This window comes from Pan paniscus, chromosome 20, assembly GCF_029289425.2.
Source record: "Pan paniscus chromosome 20, NHGRI_mPanPan1-v2.0_pri, whole genome shotgun sequence".
Lineage (NCBI taxonomy): Eukaryota > Metazoa > Chordata > Mammalia > Primates > Hominidae > Pan > Pan paniscus.
Window position 1 is genome coordinate 46,925,149 of NC_073269.2, and position 20,922 is coordinate 46,946,070.

At 52.1% G+C, this 20,922-nt stretch overlaps 1 protein-coding gene across 6 annotated transcripts in view; it reads right to left on the reverse strand.

Moving 5' to 3' along the window:
* The window catches only part of NUMBL (NUMB like endocytic adaptor protein), a 25,003-nt gene continuing 4,081 nt past the window's right edge, over window positions 1-20,922 (reverse strand). For 3 of the 6 annotated variants that reach the window (XM_063600295.1, XM_034945229.3, XM_055104002.2), the window contains exons 2-10: window positions 20,126-20,210; window positions 17,624-17,763; window positions 16,118-16,192; window positions 15,950-16,024; window positions 14,138-14,278; window positions 10,469-10,658; window positions 6,613-6,918; window positions 3,215-3,337; window positions 1-1,453 (exon numbers count right to left, since the gene is read on the reverse strand). In XM_063600295.1, coding sequence (XP_063456365.1) covers window positions 783-1,453; window positions 3,215-3,337; window positions 6,613-6,918; window positions 10,469-10,658; window positions 14,138-14,278; window positions 15,950-16,024; window positions 16,118-16,192; window positions 17,624-17,763; window positions 20,126-20,210 — 1,806 coding nt within the window. In that variant the 3' untranslated portion in view covers window positions 1-782. Of the gene's footprint in view, window positions 1,454-3,214; window positions 3,338-6,612; window positions 6,919-10,468; window positions 10,659-14,137; window positions 14,279-15,949; window positions 16,193-17,623; window positions 17,764-20,125; window positions 20,211-20,922 lie in introns of all 6 variants that reach the window. The other 3 variants (XM_034945230.3, XM_055104003.2, XM_034945228.3) reach the window with 2 other exon arrangements.

The window sequence follows — 20,922 nt, forward strand, 5'->3', positions numbered from 1 at the left end:
CAGCATTATATTCTTCCTTTATTGGCTGTCCTTGTATAATACAAATCTTCAAGTTTAGATACAAAAAAAATCTGGAAATAAAAGATAGAAAAGTACCCGCCAGGCACCCCTTCCCCTTCTTCCTGGACCCCTCCCCAGCGGGCACCGACATGAGGTAACTGCGCATCTTCTCCTCCTCCCCCCTCCCCGCCTCCTGGGCCCCCAACTTGGCCCTAGCCCCCATGAGACCTTGGCCCAAGGAAGACATGGGCCCCAAAGTTGGAGGGTGATGGAGGTGAGTACAGCATTGGCAGTGAACGCAGTGTGTGGGCAGAGGGCAGCCCTTAGCTTGTGCTGTGCATGGGGGGAGGAGACGACCAGATTTGGGGTGGGCACTGGTGTAGGGCCCAGGAGAGCCCCTAAGCAAGTGTCCCCCCTCCATCCTGTCCAACACTGGAAGGTGGGGGTCAACAGAAACTGGGAAATGGAGTGTGAACCAAGGGCATTCAGTGGGATTGTGGCCAACCCCTGTGTCTGGGGTTGGGGAAGGGGGCATTGCCAGCCTAAGTCCGGCAGTGAAATGGTTCCCTTAGCCAGGCTGGGTCCGTCCCTGAATTCCATCCTGTTGCAACCTGGGCGTCACAATGTTGGTTCTGTAGTGGTTGTCGGGGTGGTTGAGTGAGGGGGGTGTTGAGAGGGTGTTGAGGGGCGCAGCCCCAGGGAGCAGGGTTAGGGGAGAGGTTGTGCCTCCACCCCCAGGCGTGGGGCACCTGGAGATGATGGAGTGGGTGGGGCGGCTCGGGCTACAGTTCAATCTCGAATGTCTTTTGCAGGTCACCAGAAAAGGGGTTGGAGGGTTTCTCTACAGTGGCTTTGCCTTCTAATGCCGCCCACTGGGCCTCAAAGGGGTCCAACTCTGGAGCTGGGGCAGGCGCTGGCTCAGGGGGCCAGGGGGCCCCATTGGGGCGAGGGCGGGCCTGGCTCCCAGGGGCACTGGGTATGGCAGGGGGCAGGAAGGCCCCAGCTTTCCCAAGCAGGGTGGCAGGCTGAGGCTGGAGCTGGGCGGCTGAGCAGAAGGCGTTTGCCACCATCTGTGAGGGTGTGATGCCCACCACGGGCACCCGGGGCATCGGTGGGTAGCCCAAGCCCGGGTAGGTGGGCACAAAAGGGGGCTGCATGTGTGGGGGTGGCAGGAACACGGCCACTTGGGCAGGTGCAGCATCAAAGGGCCCCACGGGGGCGGGGAAAGGCTGCAGAGCAGGAGGCATGGTGGGCACTGGGGCCACTGAGGCTGCTTGCTGCTGCTGCTGCTGCTGCTGCTGCTGCTGTTGCTGCTGCTGTTGCTGCTGCTGCTGGGCCTTGGCCACCTGTGACACCTCCTCCAGCCATCGCTCAGCCTCTGAAGGTGTCCGCTTGTGCCCAGGCTGGAAGGCAGCTGCAGGGGGCACGGAGGGCTCACCCCAGGCAGAAGTCCCTGGAGAGAGGAGAGGGACAGGTGAGGGAGGGGGCAACGGCTTCAGCAGAAGAACCCCAGGCTGGGAACTGGCATGGTGTGGGGATCAGAGCACGGACTCTGGAGCCAGACCGCCTGCCTCTGAATCCCAGCTCTGCACCTCCCGAGCTTGCTGACTTCAGGCGAGTGACTTCACCATTCTGGACCATGTAATGGTTCTGGAGTGCTAAGAACATACAATTCTGAGCTTCTAAGGCCCTATGATGAGAAAGTCTAAGTAGGACTGACATCCTTCTAGCCCCACTACCCTTCTGACTGGTCAGTGCCAAGCCTAGGATTCACTATTTTGTTTTGTTTGTTGTCTGTTTGTTTTGAGAGAGTCTCACTCTGTTGCCCAGGGATGCCCTATCTGGGCTCACTGCAACCTCTGCCTCCCAGGTTCAAGCAATTCTCATGCCTCAGCCTCCTGAGTAGCTGGGATTACAGGCGCGCACCATCACGCCCGGCTGATTTTTTGTATTTTTAGTAGAGGCGAGGTTTCAACATGTTGCCCAGGCTGGACTCGAACTCCTACCTCAAGTAATCCCCCTGCCTCGGCCTCCCAAAGTACTAGGATTACAGGCATGAGCCACCACACCCAGCTGGTATTCACTATTTTGAATATCACCCTTGATTTTCTAATACCTTCAGAATGTATTGTTTTAGGAGTTAAGATTCTAAGATTGCATGGATCTTTCTCCACATGTATAATAGTATCCTAACATAGTAAGGTTTGACAGTTTAGGGTTGGGCTTTCTAAGATTCTCGAGTTCTACATTTACAGTGTTTGAGATTCTAAGGTGCACCTGTGGTTCTAGGATAAGCCCATGGCTCTAAGATGATACATGGTTCTCAAGGATTCCATGGTTTTGAAACGATCTCTGGGCTCTAAGGTGATCCCAAGATTCTAGCATGAGTGCATGCCTCTGAGATGACCCCATGGCTCTACAATGATCCTGTATCTCTAAGATAATTCATGGTTCTAAAGTGATCACTTGATTCTCAGGTAATCCCACGGCTCTAAGATGATCCTTGGTTCTAGGATGATCCTCTGGCTCTAAGATGATCTGTGTTTCTAAGGTGATCCTATGGCTCTAAGATGATCCATAGTTCTAGGATGATCCCATGGTTCTAAGGGGATCCCGTGGCTCTAAAATGATCAAGGGCTCTGAGATGATCCATGGCTCTAAGGTGATCACATGATTCTCAGATAATTCCATGGCTCTAAGATGATCCATGGTTCTAGGATAATCCCCTGGCTCTAAGATGATCCCTGGGTCTAAGGTGATCACATGATTCTTAGGTAATCCTATGGCTCTAAGATGAACCACAGATCTAGGATGATCCCCTGGCTCTAAGATGATCCATGGCTCTAAGATGATCACACAATTCTCAGATAATCCCATGGTTCTAGGCTGATCCCTTGGCTCTAAGATGATCCCTGCTTTTAAGGTGATTGCATGATTCTCAGGTAATCCTGTGGCTCTAAGATGATCCACGGATCTAGGAAGATCCCCTGGCTCTAAGATGATCCATGGTTCTAAAGTAATCGCATGATTCTCAGGTAATCCCATGGCTCTAAGATGATCCATGGTTGTAGGATGATCCCCTGGCTCTGAGGTGATCCATGGTTCTAAGCCTGTAGGATCCCAAGACCCCTGGAGTGTCTGGGTAGCCCTGGATAGAGGAGGGGATACAGGAGGGATATGCAGGGTGTCTGCCCAGCAGAAAGCCTGGCTTTACCTGTTGTGGCAGGTGGTGGCCCTGGTGCTGGCGCTCCAGCACTGGCAAAAGATGAACTGATCTGTGTGCACAGAGCGTTGATGCTGTCACTGTCGCCGGCACCAGGAGGCTCCATCTCAGGCACTGGGAAGCAGGGCAGGACAGAGGTCAGCAAACAGGCCCAGACCCTGCCGCAGCCCCGCCCTCTACCCCCCGCCCTCGGTGGCCCTCTCTTCTGACCTGGATCCTTTCCCACTGTAGTAACTAAGTGGCCATGACCGCCAAATAACTGTGCATATGTGTGTGTCACATCTGAGCGGCAGAACGACCGAGTTAGTGTGTGACATTTGACGGCTGACAGTAACAGGGACCCCAAACCAAGGACCTCAAGATTTGTGTGTGGCCACAAACCAGAAGAGTTGTCTAAAACACTTAGCAACATATATTAGTTTAAAAATATGCCCAACCACGTGCATGGCAAGGACATGGGCCCAGTCTGAATGGATTGTGGCATGGCCGCTCACTGGCTGGGGATCATTTGTCCAGCTTTGGGCAGAGAAGTGGGGTCCTATCACCCCACCCAGGCTGATCTATGGCAAACATCATGAGAGCAGAGATACGCCTGTGCCAGCAAGGCAGGAGACACTGAGCAGGCATGGCGGCCCCGTGAGGGCTTGTGATGAGCAAAGGTACCATCCAAATAAACAATTAAGGACTCCCATGTGTGGTGTGTGACACATGTCTGTGATGTTTTAGCCAATGGCTGTCTCCAAGGGACCATGTAGATGCTCCAGTGAACATCAGAACTGGCCGTAGGAGTCTGCAGGTGTGCTGCGGGGGCGCCCGGGTGGGACAGCCAATGTCGACAATGATTGTGCATGTTCGTCCAAACAGGAATGCAGCTTCTGAGAGTGTGACTGTGGTCCGGGTGTGTGGCGTCCTGATGCGTGACTCCCAGGTGTGAGTGCATCTGCCGTGTGATGTATGAGTGTGTTTGCAGGTGTGCATGGACCTGCACATGTGGCTTTGGAGTTTGCATAAATCTGGGTGTGTGGTCTGTGAAGGTGTGTAAATCTGAGTGTGTTTCTTTTTTAAAAATATTTATTTATTTATTTTTGACACAGGGTCTCGCTCTGTTGCCCAGGCTGGAGTGTAGTGGCACAATTTTAGTTCACTGCAACCTCCGCCTCCCAGGCTCAAGCAATCTTCCTGAGTAGCTGGGACTACAGGTGCATGCCACTGCACCTGGTTAACAATAAAGGTTAATTTTTAAAATTTTTTTGTGGAGATGAGATCTTGCTGTGTTGCCCAGGCTGGTCTCAAACTCCTGAGCTCAAGTGATCCTCCTGCCTCAGCCTCCCAAAGTGCTGGGATTACAGGTGTGAGCCACCACGTCTGGCCATGTGTGACTTCTGACTCTGTGATTTTGGAGTGTGTGTGACTTGAGAGTATACCTGACTGTGAGTTTGTGACTTCTGAGCATGTGTGACATGTGTGTGGGGGGGTGCAATGTCTATGTGAGTATGTGAAATTTCTGTGTGGCAAGTCACATCCAAATAAGCGTGCAGCTGGCCACAGGAGTGTGAGGCTTCCAAATAAAGCCTGGAGCTCCTGCCACCTCTCAGGAGCGCGTGTGACAGCCTGGGGAGTGTGCCTGATGTCAGGCTGCGTAAGGACAGCAAATGTGAGGGTGTGTGATGGCCCAGGAATGCTGCAGGCATGGAGGGAGCGTGCGTCACTCTCAACAAGGGTTGGCATCTGCTCACCGGTTACCTTTTGGAGCAGACCAGCCTCCTGGATACAGCTCAACACCCTCCCACATCAATCCCTGAGGCCATAACGGGTAGGCGATGCAGATTTGGCATGCAGGAGCAAGAGAGTGGGCCAGACCACATGGGTTCACTGGCTGCTGGTGGGGAAGACAGCCCTTCTGCCTGCCTCCCTCAGGCAAAAACTCAGTAGCGTGCCACCTCTATCTTCCTTCCCTATGGCAGAGATTGCTCTTAATTTTTTTTTTTTGAGACAGGTTCTCACTCTGTTGCCCAGGCTGGAGTGAAGTGGCGCAATCTTAGCTCACTGCAGCTGGGCTGAAGCAATTCTCCTTCCTCAGCCTCCTGAGTAGCTGAGACTACAGGCATGTGCCACCACACCAGGCTAGTTTTTGTATTTTTTTGTAGAGACAGGGTTTAGCCAAGTGATCTGCCTCAAGGGATCCTTGAGCCCCTCTTGGGCTCAAGTGATCTGCCTGCCTTGGCCTCCCAAAGTGCTGAGACTACAGGCATGAGCCACTGCACTTGGCTAGACATCACTTTTAGATCATGATGTACACCACCTGTCTCCTTTCCCTGGCCCATGGCAGACATTAGTAATCAAACATGATGCTTTTTTCCCCCACGGAGCTCTTTGCTCACCTTACCCGTCACCTGTCCAGACCTCATGGCTCCCCTGGCCAAGTGCTAGAAGAAACAGATCCTTGTAACTCCATCTTCCCTCCAAGTAAAACAGGACCTTTATATCTCCTCTCTCTTACCACCAGCCATGGCAGACAATGCCAATCAATTATGATGTGCCGCTCCTTTTCGTGATGGGTACTGCCTCTGCTCAACTCTGTGCCTACAACAAATGTTCCTGATCCATCACTATGCCCCTGACCCCTGGGATCTCTGAGCTCACTGGTGCCCTGCATGTCATGTTTCTACTGACCAAATTCTGGAAGTCTCCCCTTTGGGTAAAAACATAACACTCTTGCTACTCTCTCTTCTCCCTTGCCCATGACACACACTGTATGGAGATCATGACTGCTAACCAATCATGATGTGTGCCATCTTTCTCGTTTCCCTTAACCACAGCAGATATTGCTAATTGATCATGACTTGTGATGCCTTTTTTGCCATCCCTTGATGCTCCCTGCCCTAGGCAGACATTTCTAATCCATCACAATCCTCCTTTCCTCAGAGCCTGAGGAATACCTGTATCCTTCACCTAGCCAGATCTCATAGGTGAATGCTTGGAGGGAGGGAGCATTAACCTGTAGTGCTTCAGTCTACTCCTGAGCAAAAACAGGCCAATGGTGTTGCTTCTCTTCTTTCCCTGGCCCATGGCAAACTTCCTTATCCATGCCTGACTTCTTTGTCCATAGCCGACTTTGCTAACTAATCATGATGTGTGTCATCTTTCTCCTTTTCCTTAACCACACCAGACATTGCTAACTGATCATAACTTGTGATGCCTTTCTACTACCCCTTACTCAGAGCAGACACGGCTTATCAATCCTGATTTGTGCTATCTCTTTCCTCTCCCTTGCCCATGGCAGACAGTGCAAATCAATCACAGTGTGAACCATCTCGCCTCTATCCCTTGCCCACATCAGATAGTGCCAATTGATTCCAACGCCGTTTCCCACTGGGCCCAGGGCTCACCTGTGCCCTTCACCTGGAAGTCAGTGCGGCGCTGCAGCGTGGATGGCAGCTCATTCAGCCGTAGGCTCAGCTGCCGTTTGAAAGGCGAGTTCTTCTGGCTGAGTGCTGGGAACCCACGGAAGGAGCCCTGGCGAACCAGCTGCTCCAGGGGTGCATGGCGCCGGGGGATGGCGGCGGCAGTGGTGCCTGCAGCCACAGGGGTGCCTGCCTCACCCTTCTCACCAGGGGATGTGGTAGCTGGTGTCGGGGACACGTGCCCAGGCTGGGCAGGGCCAGGAGCCACAGTGGGGGCAGCTGCTGCCTCTGCTGGAGACATGGGGGAGATGGATGGTTAGATATCTCACCATGGCATGCAAGGCCTCTCCCACCTGGTTCTCTTGATCATTCTCCAAGGCTGCCTTCCTTGCCCAGTGAGTCCTGCCCTTAAGACAAGCTAGTCAAAGCCCTGAGATATCCCTCACCCCCACCCAAGTCATGATCCCCTTCCCCAGGAGGCTCTTGGAAAACCGTCCCCCAGGCTCACCCTCTGTGTCTCTCCAGCTTCCTGCCCCTTTCTGTCTTGCCCTGCTGCTCTCACCATTCTTCCCTCTAAGACCCTCTATCTCCCTTTTTGATCACTTAACAAACACTGATTTGGTGCTGGAACAACGTATCAGGCATTGTTCCAGATGCTTTGCAAGTATTCACTCATTCAATCCACATGACTACCCATGGGGTTGATATGATTCTCATTTTACAGATGTGGAAACTGAGACCCAGCAAAGGCCCAGTGTGATGTGCCCAAGTCCTACTGCTAGGAAGGGGCAGGCTGACTCTGGACCCCATGCTCCAAATGACTGCCCACCCTGTCTCCCTCTGACCTGTCTCTCCATATCATGTTGTCTTTCTCTGTCACTGTCTGTTCCCCTCTGTCTCCCACCTCCCAGCCTTCTTCCCACCTCAGGTAGCTCCTCCCTTCCTCCAGTCATTCTAGACATGGCTTGGATGCTTCATCCTCTGAGAAGCTTTCCAGATTGTTCCAGGCTCTCAGCCTGGCTCCCTCCACTCTGAGACTGTTCTCTGTACTCTGGGAGGAAACCTGACCTCCCCACTCAGCAGGAGAGGCAGGCTCTTCAAGGGCAGGGCTGCCCTCACCCCTGCCAAACCACTAACACACACCTACCCTCCTACCAGGGCCTCCCCGAGCTGCGGCCTGAATGCCATGGAGATTAAACTCAGGCCCAGAGAGACCCTCCCATAAGGATGTCGCCCATTGCTGCTTCTCCCATCGTGACGCAATGGGGCACCCATGCAGGCCTGGCCCAAGGCAGTGGAAACAGCCCAGGACAGGTTGGAACCAGGAAACCTCCTCTGCCTCCACTCACTGTGTGACCTCAGGAAGTCCCCTCCCCTCTCTGGGCTCCAGTTTGCCAACTAGAAACCTGGGATAAACATCTCAGTGCTACTTCCCAAGCTTCTGAGAGGGTCAGTTTAGGTAGTGAATGTTAAATGTTTTGGAATCCAACAAAAGCATGCCTGGACACAGTGGTTCATGCCTGTAATCCCAGCACTTTGAGAGGCCGAGGTGGGGGGATCAGTTGAGGCCAGGAGTTCAAGACCAGCCTTGCCAACATGGTGAAACACCATCTCTACTAAAAATACAAAAAAAGATTAGCTGGGTGTGGTGGCACACGCCTGGGATTCCAGCTACTCTGGAGGCTGAGGCAGGAGAATCACTTGAACCCGGGAGGCAGAGGTTGCAGTGAGCCGAGATCGCACCATTGCACTCAAGCCTGGGCAATAGAGCAAGACTCTGTCTCAAAAAAAAAAAAAAAAAAAAAACTTAGCTGGACGTGGTGGCGGGCACCTGTAATCCCAGCTACTCAGGAGGCTGAGACACATAAATGTCTTGAAACCAGGAGGCAGAGGTTGCAGTGAGCTGAGATGGCACTACTGCATTCCAGCCTGGGTGATGGAGAGAGACTCTGTCTCAAAAAAAAGATGTTCTTTTTTTTCCCCTTACAATCCAGGATCTAATTCAGGATCACATCTCGCATCTATTAATACCTGTCAAACCTCATTAGTCTCCCTTAATCAGGATCAGTTCCCAATGGTAAATTCTTTGTAAATTCTAAGTAGTGTTTTCCCAAAGAACTTAAATTCACAGTAAAATAAATAAATAAATTAATAAATTAATAAATAAATTAATTATATGGTGACTCAGGACATACATACAATTATATTTTAAACACACATACACACACACACACACAGAGTTTTAGAACTTACAAAGTATTTAACCATTTACCTAGAAAGTTAGTTTTACCAAGTATGTTTCAAACTTTCTTGATGGCAATCCAGAGTTAAGAGATATCTTTTATATGGTAGCCTCTTACACATGCGTGCACACACACACACACTCTCTCTCAAATAAAAGTATCATTAAATTATATTTAACCCTTATGCCACTCAATATACTCTGATATTTTCTATGATTCTCTATTTCATTGTTTTTAAATTAATTTTTTTTTTTGAGACAGGGTCTCACTCTGTCACCCAGGTTGGAGTGTGGTGGTGCAATTGCAGCTCTCTGCAGCCTCTACCTCCTGGGCCCAGGTGATCCTCCTGCCTCAGCCTCCTGAGGAGCTGGGACCACAGGTTGCACCACCACGCCTGGCTAATTTTTTAATGATTTGTAGAGACAGGGTTTCCCTATGTTGCCCAGGTTGATTTCATTTTTTTAAATGTCAGCCACATGGGCTGGGCCCAGTTGTCCACACCTATAATACCAGTGCTTTGGGAGGCTGAGGTGGGAGGATCGTTTGAGGCCAGGAGTTTGAGACCAGCCTGGGAAACACAGCAAGATCCCAGTTCTACAAAATATAAAAATAAAATTAGCCAGATGCTGTGGCTTGTGCCTATATTCCCAGCTACATGGAGGCTGAGGCAGGAGGATTACTTGAGCCCAGCAGTTTGAAGCTGCAGGGAGCTGTGATTACACCACTGCACTACAGCCTGGGCAACAGAATTAGACCTCAACTCAGACAACAAAACAAAACAAAAAATGCCAGCCACAGTACAGCAAATTGGCTTCCCAGGTCTTAATACACAGGTTGAAAAGCCCTGAGAAGGCCAGGCGCGGTGGCTCACCTGAGGTCAGGAGTTGAGGCCAACAATGGTGAAACCCCATCTCTACTAAAAATACAAAAATTAGCCATGCCTGTAATCCTAACTACTCGGGAGGCTGAGGCAGAATTGCTTGAACCCAGGAGGTGGAGGGCGCAGTGAGCCTAGATCACACCATTGCACTCCAGCCTGGTTGACAGAGCGAGACTCCGTCTCAAAAAAAAACACAAACAAAAAAAGAAAAGCCTCGAAAAGCCCCGAATTGGTGGCTAGTAAACCACTTGGTGCGCCCTTAGAATATTGCCCAGAGAACTGTTTCCATGGAAGTTGCTTTATTTATTTATTTATTTTTTGAGACAGAGTCTCACTCTATTGCCCAGGCTGGAGTGCAGTGGCGTGATCTCGGCTCACTGCAACCTCTGCCTCCAGGGTTCCAGCGATCTTCCTGCCTCAGCCTCCCAAGTAGTTGGGATGACAGGCGTAGGCCACCATGCCCGGTTAATTTTTGTATTTTTAGTAGAGACGAGGTTTTACCATGTCGCGCAGGCTGGTCTCAAACTTCTGACCTCAAGCAATCCGCCCATCTCGGCCTCTCAAAGTGCTGGGATTACAGGTGTGAACCATGGCGCTTGGCCTGAAGCATCCCCTACTTTGTAAACTGTTGAGTCTCTGCACCTCTGCAGCTCCCTGCCCCAATACTGGGTACCCTGTGCCCACTCTGTGCTCTGCTGGCGCTCAGGGCAACACCCACCTTTCTTCTTGTCCGGGGCCTCTCGCTCAGCAGGCCGTCCACCCCCAGACAGGCGGAAGGAGCCCTCGCGGGCGAAGCTGGTGCGGCTGGCATCGAAGGCGGCCGTGACCCCACATTCCTTCTCCCGTCGCTGTTTTCGCTCCAGGCAGGCGGCAAAAGCACAGCCCACAGCGTGGCTCAGCCTCTCGCCCTATGGGGAGCGGATGGGCGGGGGTTAGAGGCGCTGGGCAGTGCGGACAGGGGCCAGGGGCGCTGGGTTATAGCCGCTAGGTACTGGGTTGCCCCGGATGAGTCTCTGCACTTCTCTGGGCCTCAGTGCTCATCTGCACCACAAGGAAGGGCTGGAAATGACAGCTCCAAGTGAGAGAAGCCAGAAACCAATGAGCCTGTTGTGTGGCTCCACTTACTGGAAATTCCAGAAGAGGCAAAACTAATCTATGGTGAAAAAAAGTCAGAACAGGCCAGGAGTGGTGGCTCTCGCCTGTAATCCTAGCACTTTGGGAGGCTGAGGCGGGAGGTTCCCTTGAGCCCAGGAGGTCAAGGCTGCAAGCAGCTATGATGGGGCAACTGCACTCCAGCTTGGGTGACAGAGTGAGATTCTGTCTAAAAAAGAGTCAGAATAGTGGTAGTTTCCTACGGGGTGGGGAATGACTGGAAAGTGTATGAGGGGATGACTGGGTGGTGGCAATTTCTAGATATTGATAGGGGCTTCGTTACATGGGTGTATGCAGTTGTCGAAATTCGTTGACTGTACACCGAAGGCTTGTGCATTGCTATAGACTAAACGTGTGTGTCTCTCTCAGTTCTAACGCTGAAGCCCTCATCCACAATGTGCTGGTATTTGGAGGTGGGCCTTTGAGAGACAATAAAAGTTATGTTAGATCATGAGGTGGGGTCCTCATGATGGAATTAATGCCCTTATTTATTTATTTTTTTTCTGGGACGGGGTCTTACTCTGATGCTATGCTGGAGTGCAGCGGCATGACCTCAGCTCACTGCAACCTCCACCTCCTGGCTTCAAGCGATTCTCCTGCCTCAGCCTCTCAAGTAGCTGGGATTATAGGCATGCGCCACCACACCTGGTTAATTTGTGTATTTTTAGTAGAGATGGGATTTCATGATGTTGGCGAGGCTGGACTCGAACTCCTGACCTCGAGTGATCTGCCCACCTGGGCCTCCCAAAGTGTTGGGATTACAGGCGTGAGCCACCATGTCCGGCCGGGATTAATGCCCTTAAAAAGGAAAAAGAGACAAGAGATCTCCCCTCCACCTTGAGAGGTGAAGATACAGAAAGCAGGCATCCATCTGCAAACCAGGAAAAGAGCCCTCACCAAGAAATGAGCCATTTGACACCCTGACCTCAGGTATCCAGCCTCTAGAACTGTGGGAAACAGATGTTTGTCATTTAAGCCACACAGTCTACACTATCTGGTTATAGCAGCCTGAACTAAGACAATCATATCTTTCGCTTTGAAGAAAAAAAAATCTGGAAACAAATACGAATTCTACTTAATGGTGTGCATGCTGAAGTAGTCCAATGCCTACAAATTTGACATACAAAAAGAATCAGACGGTGTGACTGCAGTCGCTCACACCTGTAATCCCAGCACTTCAGGAGGCCGAGGCAGGCAAATCACTTGAGGCCAGGAGTTCGAGACCAGCCTGGCCAACATGGTGAAACCCCATCTCTACTAAAAATACAAAAATTTGCCAGGTGTGGTGGCGCGCACCTGTAATCCCAGCTACTAGGGAGGCTGCGGCAGGAGAATCACTTGAAGGTTGGAGGCGGAGGTTTCAGTGAGCCAAGATCGTGCCACTGTACTCCAGCCTGGGGCAACAGAGTGAGACTCCGTCTCAAAAAAAGGAATGAACCACTGATACAAGCAGCTCACGCCTGTAATCCGAGCACTTTGGGAGGCCAAGGTGACTGGATCGCTTGAGTCCAGGAGTTCGAGACCAGCCTGGGCAACATGGCGAAATCCCATCTCTACAAAAAATTAGCCAGGCATGGTGGCGTGTGCCTGTAGTCCTAGCTACTCAGGAAGCTGAGGTGGGAGAATCACTTGAACCCAGGTTGCATGAGGCGAGATTGCACCACTGCACACCAGCCTTGATGACAGAGAGAGACGCTGTCTCATTAAATAAATTAATTAAAAACATTGCCAGGCAGGGTGGCTCACACCTATAATCCCAGCACTTTGGGAGGCAGAGGCAGGCGGATCACCTGAGGTCGGGAGTTCAAGACCAACCTGACCTGCATGGAGAAACCCCATCTCTACTAAAACTATAAAATTAGCCAGCTGTGATGGTGCATGTCTGTAATCCCAGCTACTTGGGAGACTGAGACAGGAGAACTGCTTGAACCCGGGAGGCAGAGGTTGCAGTGAGCTGAGATTGCTCCATTGCACTCCAGCCTGGGTAACAAGAGTGAAACTCTGTTTCAAAAACAAACAAAAACACAACATTACACTAAGTAAAGAAGCCAGACACATATTATATGATTCCATTAAATGAAATATCCAGAATAGGTAAATCCACAGAGAGACAAAGCAGATTAGTGGTTGCCAGGGGGCTGGGGTAGTGGGGAGACGGGGTGAATTGATGAATGGAGATGGGGTCTCCTTTAGCGGTGATGAAAATGTTTCAGGACTGCTAAAGTCAATGGTTAAACAACACTGAAAATGTATTAAATGCCATTGAATTGTACACTTTTAAATGATTAATTTTATGTGAATTTCACCTCAAGAAAAAAAAAAAGTTGAACTTGGGGAATTCTACTGCTTAATGGTTAAAACTTCCTACTTCCTCAGAAGTAGGAAGGAATTCATCCAACATCACACTCTTTACCCACAGGAGATGGTCCTGCTCTTTTCCGGCTTTCATTCTCATCCCCAAATAGTTTTTTTTTGTTGTTTTCTTGAGACAGAGTCTCGCTCTGTCACCCAGGCTGGAGTGCAGTGGTGCAGTCTTGGCTCACTGCAACCTCCGTCTCCAGGGTTCATGTGATTCTCCTACCTCAGCCTCTGGAGTAGCTGGGATCACAGGCGCCTGCCACCATGCCTGTCTACTTTTTTTGTATTTTTAGTAGAGATGGGGTTTTACCAGGTTGGCCAGGCTGGTCTCGAATTCCCGACCTCAGGTGATCTGCCTGCCTTGGCCTCCCAAAGTGTTGAGATTACAGGCGTGAACCACCACGCCTGGCCAATACTCTTTTTTTTTGAGATGGAGTCTCACTCTGTCTCCCAAGCTGGAGTGCAGTGGTGCAATTTTGGCTCACTGCAACCTCCACCTCCCGGGCTCAAGTGATTCTCCTGCCTCAGCCTCCCAAGTAGCTGGGACTACAGGTGTGCACCACCACACCTAGCTAATTTTTTGTATTTCAGTAGAGATGGGGTTTTACCATGTTGTCCAGGGTGGTCTTGAACTCCTGAGCTCAGGCAATCCGCCCGCCCCAGCATCCCAAAGTGCTGGGATTACAGGTGTGAGCCACCACACCCGGCCCTCACGTGAATACTTTAAATTGGGAACCGTGAGTATACTTTCTTCTCCAGATGAGGAAACTGGGCACACAGAGGTGAGTGATGTGCCTGAATGCAGGAAGCTTGTAGGGGTGGGGCTGGGATGCCAGGGCATGGGAGGGAAGAGTTGGCCAGCTGTGGCAATACTCACGGAGTCCTTCAGTGCCAGAAAACAGTGGCAGATCCAGCGGCGGGTAGTCCCGTCACGGCAGATATAGGAGAAAGCCTTGTCCAGGTTGCGGTCAGGAGCACAAAAGGAGACCTTTTCGATGGTCTGGTCGACCAGAAGATCCTAGGAGGGGCCGGGGAGGCCAGGAGAAGAGTGTGAACTCTCTTTCAAGTGTTCACTCAACATTCTCTCTGTGTCTGCTGAAATCCAGTCCTGAACAGGGTGGGGACCCAGCAGTCACTGAGACACCCTGTGCCTTGCCTGCAGAGGGCTCCCAGGTCGGCGGGAAGATCAGACCCATCACGAGATGGGCAGCCCAGAGTCATAGCCAGGATGTGATGAAGGAGGCCCAGGCAGAGGGGTCAGGGCCAGGACCATGGAGGCACAGGCAGAGGGGTCAGGGCCAGCATGGCAGAAGCCAGCTTGGGGTCAGTCAGGCAAGGCTTCCTGGAGCAGGTACTAACTAAGAAAAAAAGTCAAGGAACAGTATTTTGGGCTGAGGGAACTGCCTTGCAAAGGTGGTGATCTTGTTCTGTTATTAACCCAACTCTCAGCATGTCCTGGGCACCTCCTAGGGCAGTCTCTGGGCTGGGGGCAGCGGATTCAAGGTGAGCAAACAGATACCTAGATTGTGGCCCCCTAGTGCTTCCTTCTGGCTGGGCAGGGTGACAATAAACACTTAATGGCTAACATTCATTGATCTGAGCAGTTACGATGTACTAGACCCCATTTAAATATATATATATATATTTTTTCCCAGAAGGAGTCTTGCTCTGTCACTCAGGCTAGAGTGCAGTGGCATGATCTTGGCTTACTGAAACCTCTGCCTCCTGGGTTCAAGTGATTCTCCTACCTAAGCCTCCCAAGTAGCTGGGATTACAGGCACGCACCACCACGTCTGGCTAATTTTTGTATTTTTAGTAGAGGTGGGGTTTCACCATCTTGGCCAGGCTAGTCTTGAACTCGTGACCTCAGGTGATCCACCTGCCCTGGCCTCCCAAAGTGCTGGGATTACAGGCGTGAGCCACCGTGCCCAGCCCACATTTAAATTTTTTTAAAAATTATTTTGTATAGATGGAGCCTTGCTATGTTTCACAGGCTGATCTTGAACTCCCGGCTTCAAGGGGCCCTCCCAGCCAGGCACCATTTCAAATAACTTGCATATGCTTTCTCACTTAATGGTAGGGTCTGTTATAATCCCTGTTTTTCTGCGATGGAGTTTAGCTCTTGTTGCCCAGGCTGGAGTGCAATGGCATGATCTCCGCTCACTGCAACCTCCAAGTCTCTGGTTCAAGAGATTCTCCTGCCTCAGCCTCCCAAGTAGCTAGGATTACAGGTACGCACCACCATGTCCAGCTAATTTTTGTATTTTTAGTGAGATGAGGTTTCACCATATTGCCAGGCTGGTCTCAAACTCCTGACCTCAGGTAATCTACCCTCCTTGGCCTCCCAAAGTACTGGGATTACAGGCGTGAGCCACCGCTCCCGGCCTATAATCTGCATTTTTCAGATGACACAACTGAGACTCAGAGAGGTTAAATCTCATGCCCAGGGTCCCTAAGCTGGGATTGGAGCTGAGGCAGCTGCTCCAGTCTCTCTCACCCACAGCCTATGCCAGTTCCCAAATAATCACAGCATTTATTCCTGAGTTATGACGACAGAGGGAGCACATGGCATCGTCTAGAAGGTCCCTGAGGGAGGGATGTGCAGAGGAGGCGGGAAGGTGTCTTCCGCCCTGATTCCAGCAGGGTGAGCAGACAGGCCCCCTGGCGTCCACCCCCACAGGCCTCCTACCTTGGTTTTGTCGTCCACCACTCGGAGCCCATCGGCTGACACCCACAGGACAGACTTCACGGACTTTCGGCCCATCTGGAGGGAGGCAAGGGGACAAAGGAGCCGGGTCAGGGTGCCTCTCCCTGTCTGACCTTGCCCCCCCTCCCTCATGGCAGCCCCCTCACTCACCGCCTTCAGCTTCTTCACCGCATCTTCACACACGTGCATTCCCCGGGACTCCTCTACCTCCACGTGACCCAGGTACTTGGGTTGGAGGGAATGGGGGGGGGACATGAAACAGCACAGTAATCACTCATTCTCAGTGTCCACTGAGCATCTGCCATGCAGTAGACAATATTTTAAGCACATGATGTGTATGCAATCATTTATTCTGCATCTCAACTCTACAAGGTGGAGACCCCATTCCTGGTCTAGACATGCAGATGGGGAAACTGAAGCACAGCACGTAGTAGTGATTCCGGTCTAGCTATATCCCTGGGCCCTAACCCGGCACCGTGGTCCTCCCGAGAGCTAGTATTTGCATCTCTGTGCGTGAGGACTGGCCACAGGCCATGCAAAGCTGCTTTGCCTACCCTAAAGCAGCTAGAAAGAGCCTGGGCCAGTCCCCCCAATGACTGACGGGAGTTAGGGTACCTGAGCCCCAGCTCCCTCATCTGCTGGTGGGATGACTGTTGCCTCGAGTTTCCCAGGGGAAAGCTCAGTTGCACACTGCTGCAGTTTTAATAACACACCCTTTACTGGCTGCCTTACTTTCCTCACTCCCAACACCATTTCCTGCACCTCCCAAATGAAGCCGTCACATTCAAAGTCTGCTTCCGGGGAAGGGAACGTAAGGTGGTGGAGGGGCTGTGACCATGGTCAGTCATCACCCAGCCAGGAAGGGGCTGAGCTCCACAGTCCACGCCGTGAATCCTGCTCTCCCCCTCATAGGAATGTAAAAGTGTAGGGTATGGCTAAACCAGAATGTCCTTATCGGTAGAGCGCTTTGCAAATGCTACACCACATGACGGCTTCCAGGTAATAGTTTGCTGGTACAAAAAAATGTGTTTTGGTTTTTTGTTTGTTTTCAAGATTGGGTATCACTCTGTTGCCTAGGCTGGAGTGCAATGGCACAATTAAGGCTCACTGCAGCCTCGACCTTCCTGGACTCAAGTGAGCCTCCCACCTCAGCCTTGCGAGTAGCTGGGACTACAGATGCGTGCCACTGTGCCTATTTTTTGTAGAGACAGGGTCTCCCTGTGTTTGCCCAGGCTGGTCTTGAACTCCTTGACTCAAGCAATCCTCCCACCACAGCCTCCCAGTGTGATGGAATTACAGGTGTGAGCCACCACTACGCTTCAAGTTTTTTTTTTTTTTTTTTGAAACAGAGTCTGCTCTGTCGCCCAGGCTGGAGTGCAGTGGCGCTATCTCGGCTCACTGCAATCTCCGCCTCCCGGGTTCAGGCGATTCTCCTGTCTCAGCCTCCCCAGTAGCTGGGACTACAGGCGCCCGCCACCACGCCAGGCTAATTTGTTGTATTTCTAGTAGAGCCGGGGTTTCACCGTGATAGCCAGGACTGCCGGCCTCAGGCTTTTTAACACCAACTTCAAACGACTTGGGCTGGTGTCCCAGCCAGGCCGCGCACCCGCACAGCACAGCGGCCCCCGTCCCCCTCGCCCCGCCGCGCCCACTCACCCTGACCGGGAAGCTGCACGTGCCCTTCCGCACCGCGTCCTCGTCTGCCTGCCACTGGTGCGGGCGCGACGCCTCGGGCACGTAGGCTGGCTTCCTCCGCCGCAGGCTCTGCCGTAACTTGTTCATGGTGCCCGCCCCGTCTGGTGACACAGGACAGTGATGTGGGTCAAGGGTGGGGGTCAGAAGGTATGGAGCTCAACGGGGAGGGACCAGTGCTCAGGGAGCATGGGGTCAGATAACAAGATAACTGGAAGCGGGGTTACAGGGTCAGTTGGCAGCGCACATGGGATCAGCAGCTCAAGTCAGGGGACAGTGAGGAAAGGAGCCAACAGAGCCAGGGGAGTGCGAAAGTTGGGCACTGGGGATTCAGAACCATGGGGCTAAGGGGCTGGAGGTCTGGGGTAGGGGGTATGGGGCACAGGTTTCAGGGCATTGGAGGGCTTCTTGTCCGTGTGGTGGATGCTTCCTCATTCCCAGGGCCGTGAGGACACAAAGGGTGGGAAATCAGACGTAGGAGGGCATGGGGGCTAGAGGGCATAGAAGTCAGGGGCCACACGGTCAGGGGTTTTAGGGGTATGAGAGTCAGGCAGTGGGGTGATCAGAGGGCAGCAGAGGAGTTGGGAATTGCATGGGTCAGGGGTGCAGGAGTCAGGTGCATGGGGTATGGGGTATGGTGGCTTGTCTCTGGAACTCTGAGACACAGCCATTCTGTGACAACTGTGTCTAGTCCCCAGCAAGGCTTCTGGGGCCTTGCACTGATGACTATCAGAGGCAGGGCTGTGGGTGTGTGGAGTGGGTGTGGAGGTGGCCAGCCACTAGGACCGTCTTCACTGATCAGCCATCCTGACAGTCCCAGGACTGGGAGCACCAACAGCAGAGGGGGATGTGTGTGGGTGTGTGTGTAAGCAAGTGTGCAATGGTATGTTCCGGAACGCTGTCTATGAGGGGCTCTATATCTGAGCATGCAAGTAATGTCTGTGAGTGTGTTTCTGAAGGCTGTCTGGAAGAATGCATGTCTGAGAATGGTGTAGGATAGTGTGCATCTGTGAATGCTGTCCGTGAGGCATGCATCCAAAAGTGTGGTTGTTGTCTGTGAGTCTGAGGCCCTGAAGGTTGTTGCTGAAGGGCATCGATGTCTGAGAGTGGTTGTGAGTGTGTGTCTGCTGTCTATATCCGAGAGTGCCGTTGTTGTCTATGAGAACTTGTGGCTCAGTGCCTGTTGCCTGTGAGGGTGTGTCTGTGTTTGAGATGAGGCTGTCATCTTTCAAAGGGTGTGTCCATGGCTGTTATCCATGTAGCTATGTCTCTGTGTGAAGGTGTGGCTATTGTCTGTGATGACATTGCCTCGGAGAGTGCATCTGAGGGACCTACAAGACTGTGTGTCCAAGAGTGCAGCTGTTGGCGGTGAGCCTGTGTGACTGTGGCTGTTGCCTTAGAGTGTGGGTGTGTGGGTATTGCACAGAGGGTGTATCTGTGTGCAGTGGTGCATCCGTTAGGGTGTGTGAGAACATGAGGTTGTCTTTGAGTGTGTGTTCATGAGGGTTATTTGTAAGGGTGTGACTGTTGCCTGAGAGAGTGCTGGGTGTTCTTTGTGAGACTGTGTGCATGTTTGTACACAACCGTAGCTCCCTGTGAGAGCCTGGGCCCGCGGGTGCTGTCTGTGAAAGTGTGGCTGTCGTCTGTAGAAATGTGGGTCTGTGTGTGTTGTCAGACTGTGCAAGAGTGTATCTCTTTTTTTTTTTTTGAGACGAAATTTTGCTCTTGTTGCGAATGGAGGCTGGAGTGCAATGGCATGATCTCGGCTCACAGCAACCTCTGCCTCCCAGGTTCAAACGATTCTCCTGCCTCAGCCTCCCAAGTAGCTGGGATTACAGGCATGCGCCACCACCCCTGGCTAATTTTGTATTTTTAGTACAGACAGAGTTTCTCCATGTTGGTCAGGCTGGTCTCGAACTCCTGACCTCCTGACCTCAGGGGATCCGCCTGCCTCAGCCTCCCAAAGTGCTGGGATTATAGGCATTGAGCCACCACGCCCGGCCAAGAGTGTGTCTCTTGAGAGTGTGTATCTCAGAGTCTGTATCCAGCGAGCGTCTGTGGTCACCTGTGAATCTGGGTGTTGTCTAGGAATGTGTGTGTGTGTGTGTATATGTTTGTGTGTACATTAGTGTGATGAACATCTACTTCAGCATGTGTTCAAGTGTGTCACTTCATTAGCAAGTGTGTGTGATCTGAAAGAAAAGAGATCTGTGTGTGTGTGTGTGTCTCTAACCGTATATCTACAGATGTGAGTGTTTGAGTGTGACCCTGCACTTGAGGCTGTAAGGGTGTCAGGGTGTGGGTCTGTGCATGAGTGGGGCTCTGACAGTCGCTGAGGAAGATGCCTGAGGGTGTCCACTCATGAGTGTGATTAAGCCTGTGTGACCGCAGGGACAGCTCCTCTGGTCGTGTTAGGCAAGACCACATACCCATTTAGCCCTGCCCTGTCCCAGGCTGGTCGCTCACCTGGCTCCGTCCTGCAGGTTTCTGGGGGCCCCGGGGCCCCACAGGGGGCTGGGGGCAGGTGCCGCTCAGGCCTCCGGGGTCCGCCCTGCCCGAGTAGGGGAGGAGAAGGTGAGAAGTTTGTCTGGGTTGGGGCTCAGTCTGATACTTCACCCCCACTTTGGACTTCAGCCAGCCCCCTCCATCTTGGGATCCCTGATGAGAGTCCTAGTTGTCCTAGCAACTGTTACCAGGGAGATCAGCCACCTGGTTCCAAGGGCCCAGGAAGGAGTAGGTATGTTTGGGGGGCATATGTTGAGGATGTGCTGGCCTCAGGAGAGCCTCACTGCCCAAGGGGATGCTGTGAGAGTGGCCTTGCCCTCCAGATGCATGTGCAGGGCTACACACATACGCAGCCAACTCATATCTACAGGTTTCCCTAGCATCTGGCCACAGCTTTACACACTTGGTTACACATAGACGCAATCACAGCTACACACCTCAGATCACAGATACACAGAAACAGTCCCAAACCCAGAAAGCTGCCACTGTAAACATCTGGCCGCATATTCATGTTCGGACACACACAGTCTCTACTACAGACATTTGTCCACATACATGCAGCATGTCCTGGCCCACTCAGTTCCCACCACAGACACCTGGTCACACCACCCACTGAAATTTGGTCACTTCCACATTCTCAGCCACATACAAAGAACGGGGCCCAGACAACCCACTAGAGCCGCACATGCGTGGCCACACCCAGTGACAGCTATGTTTCCTCAGGCACCCGCCCAAGATACTGACGTCACAGGCCCACC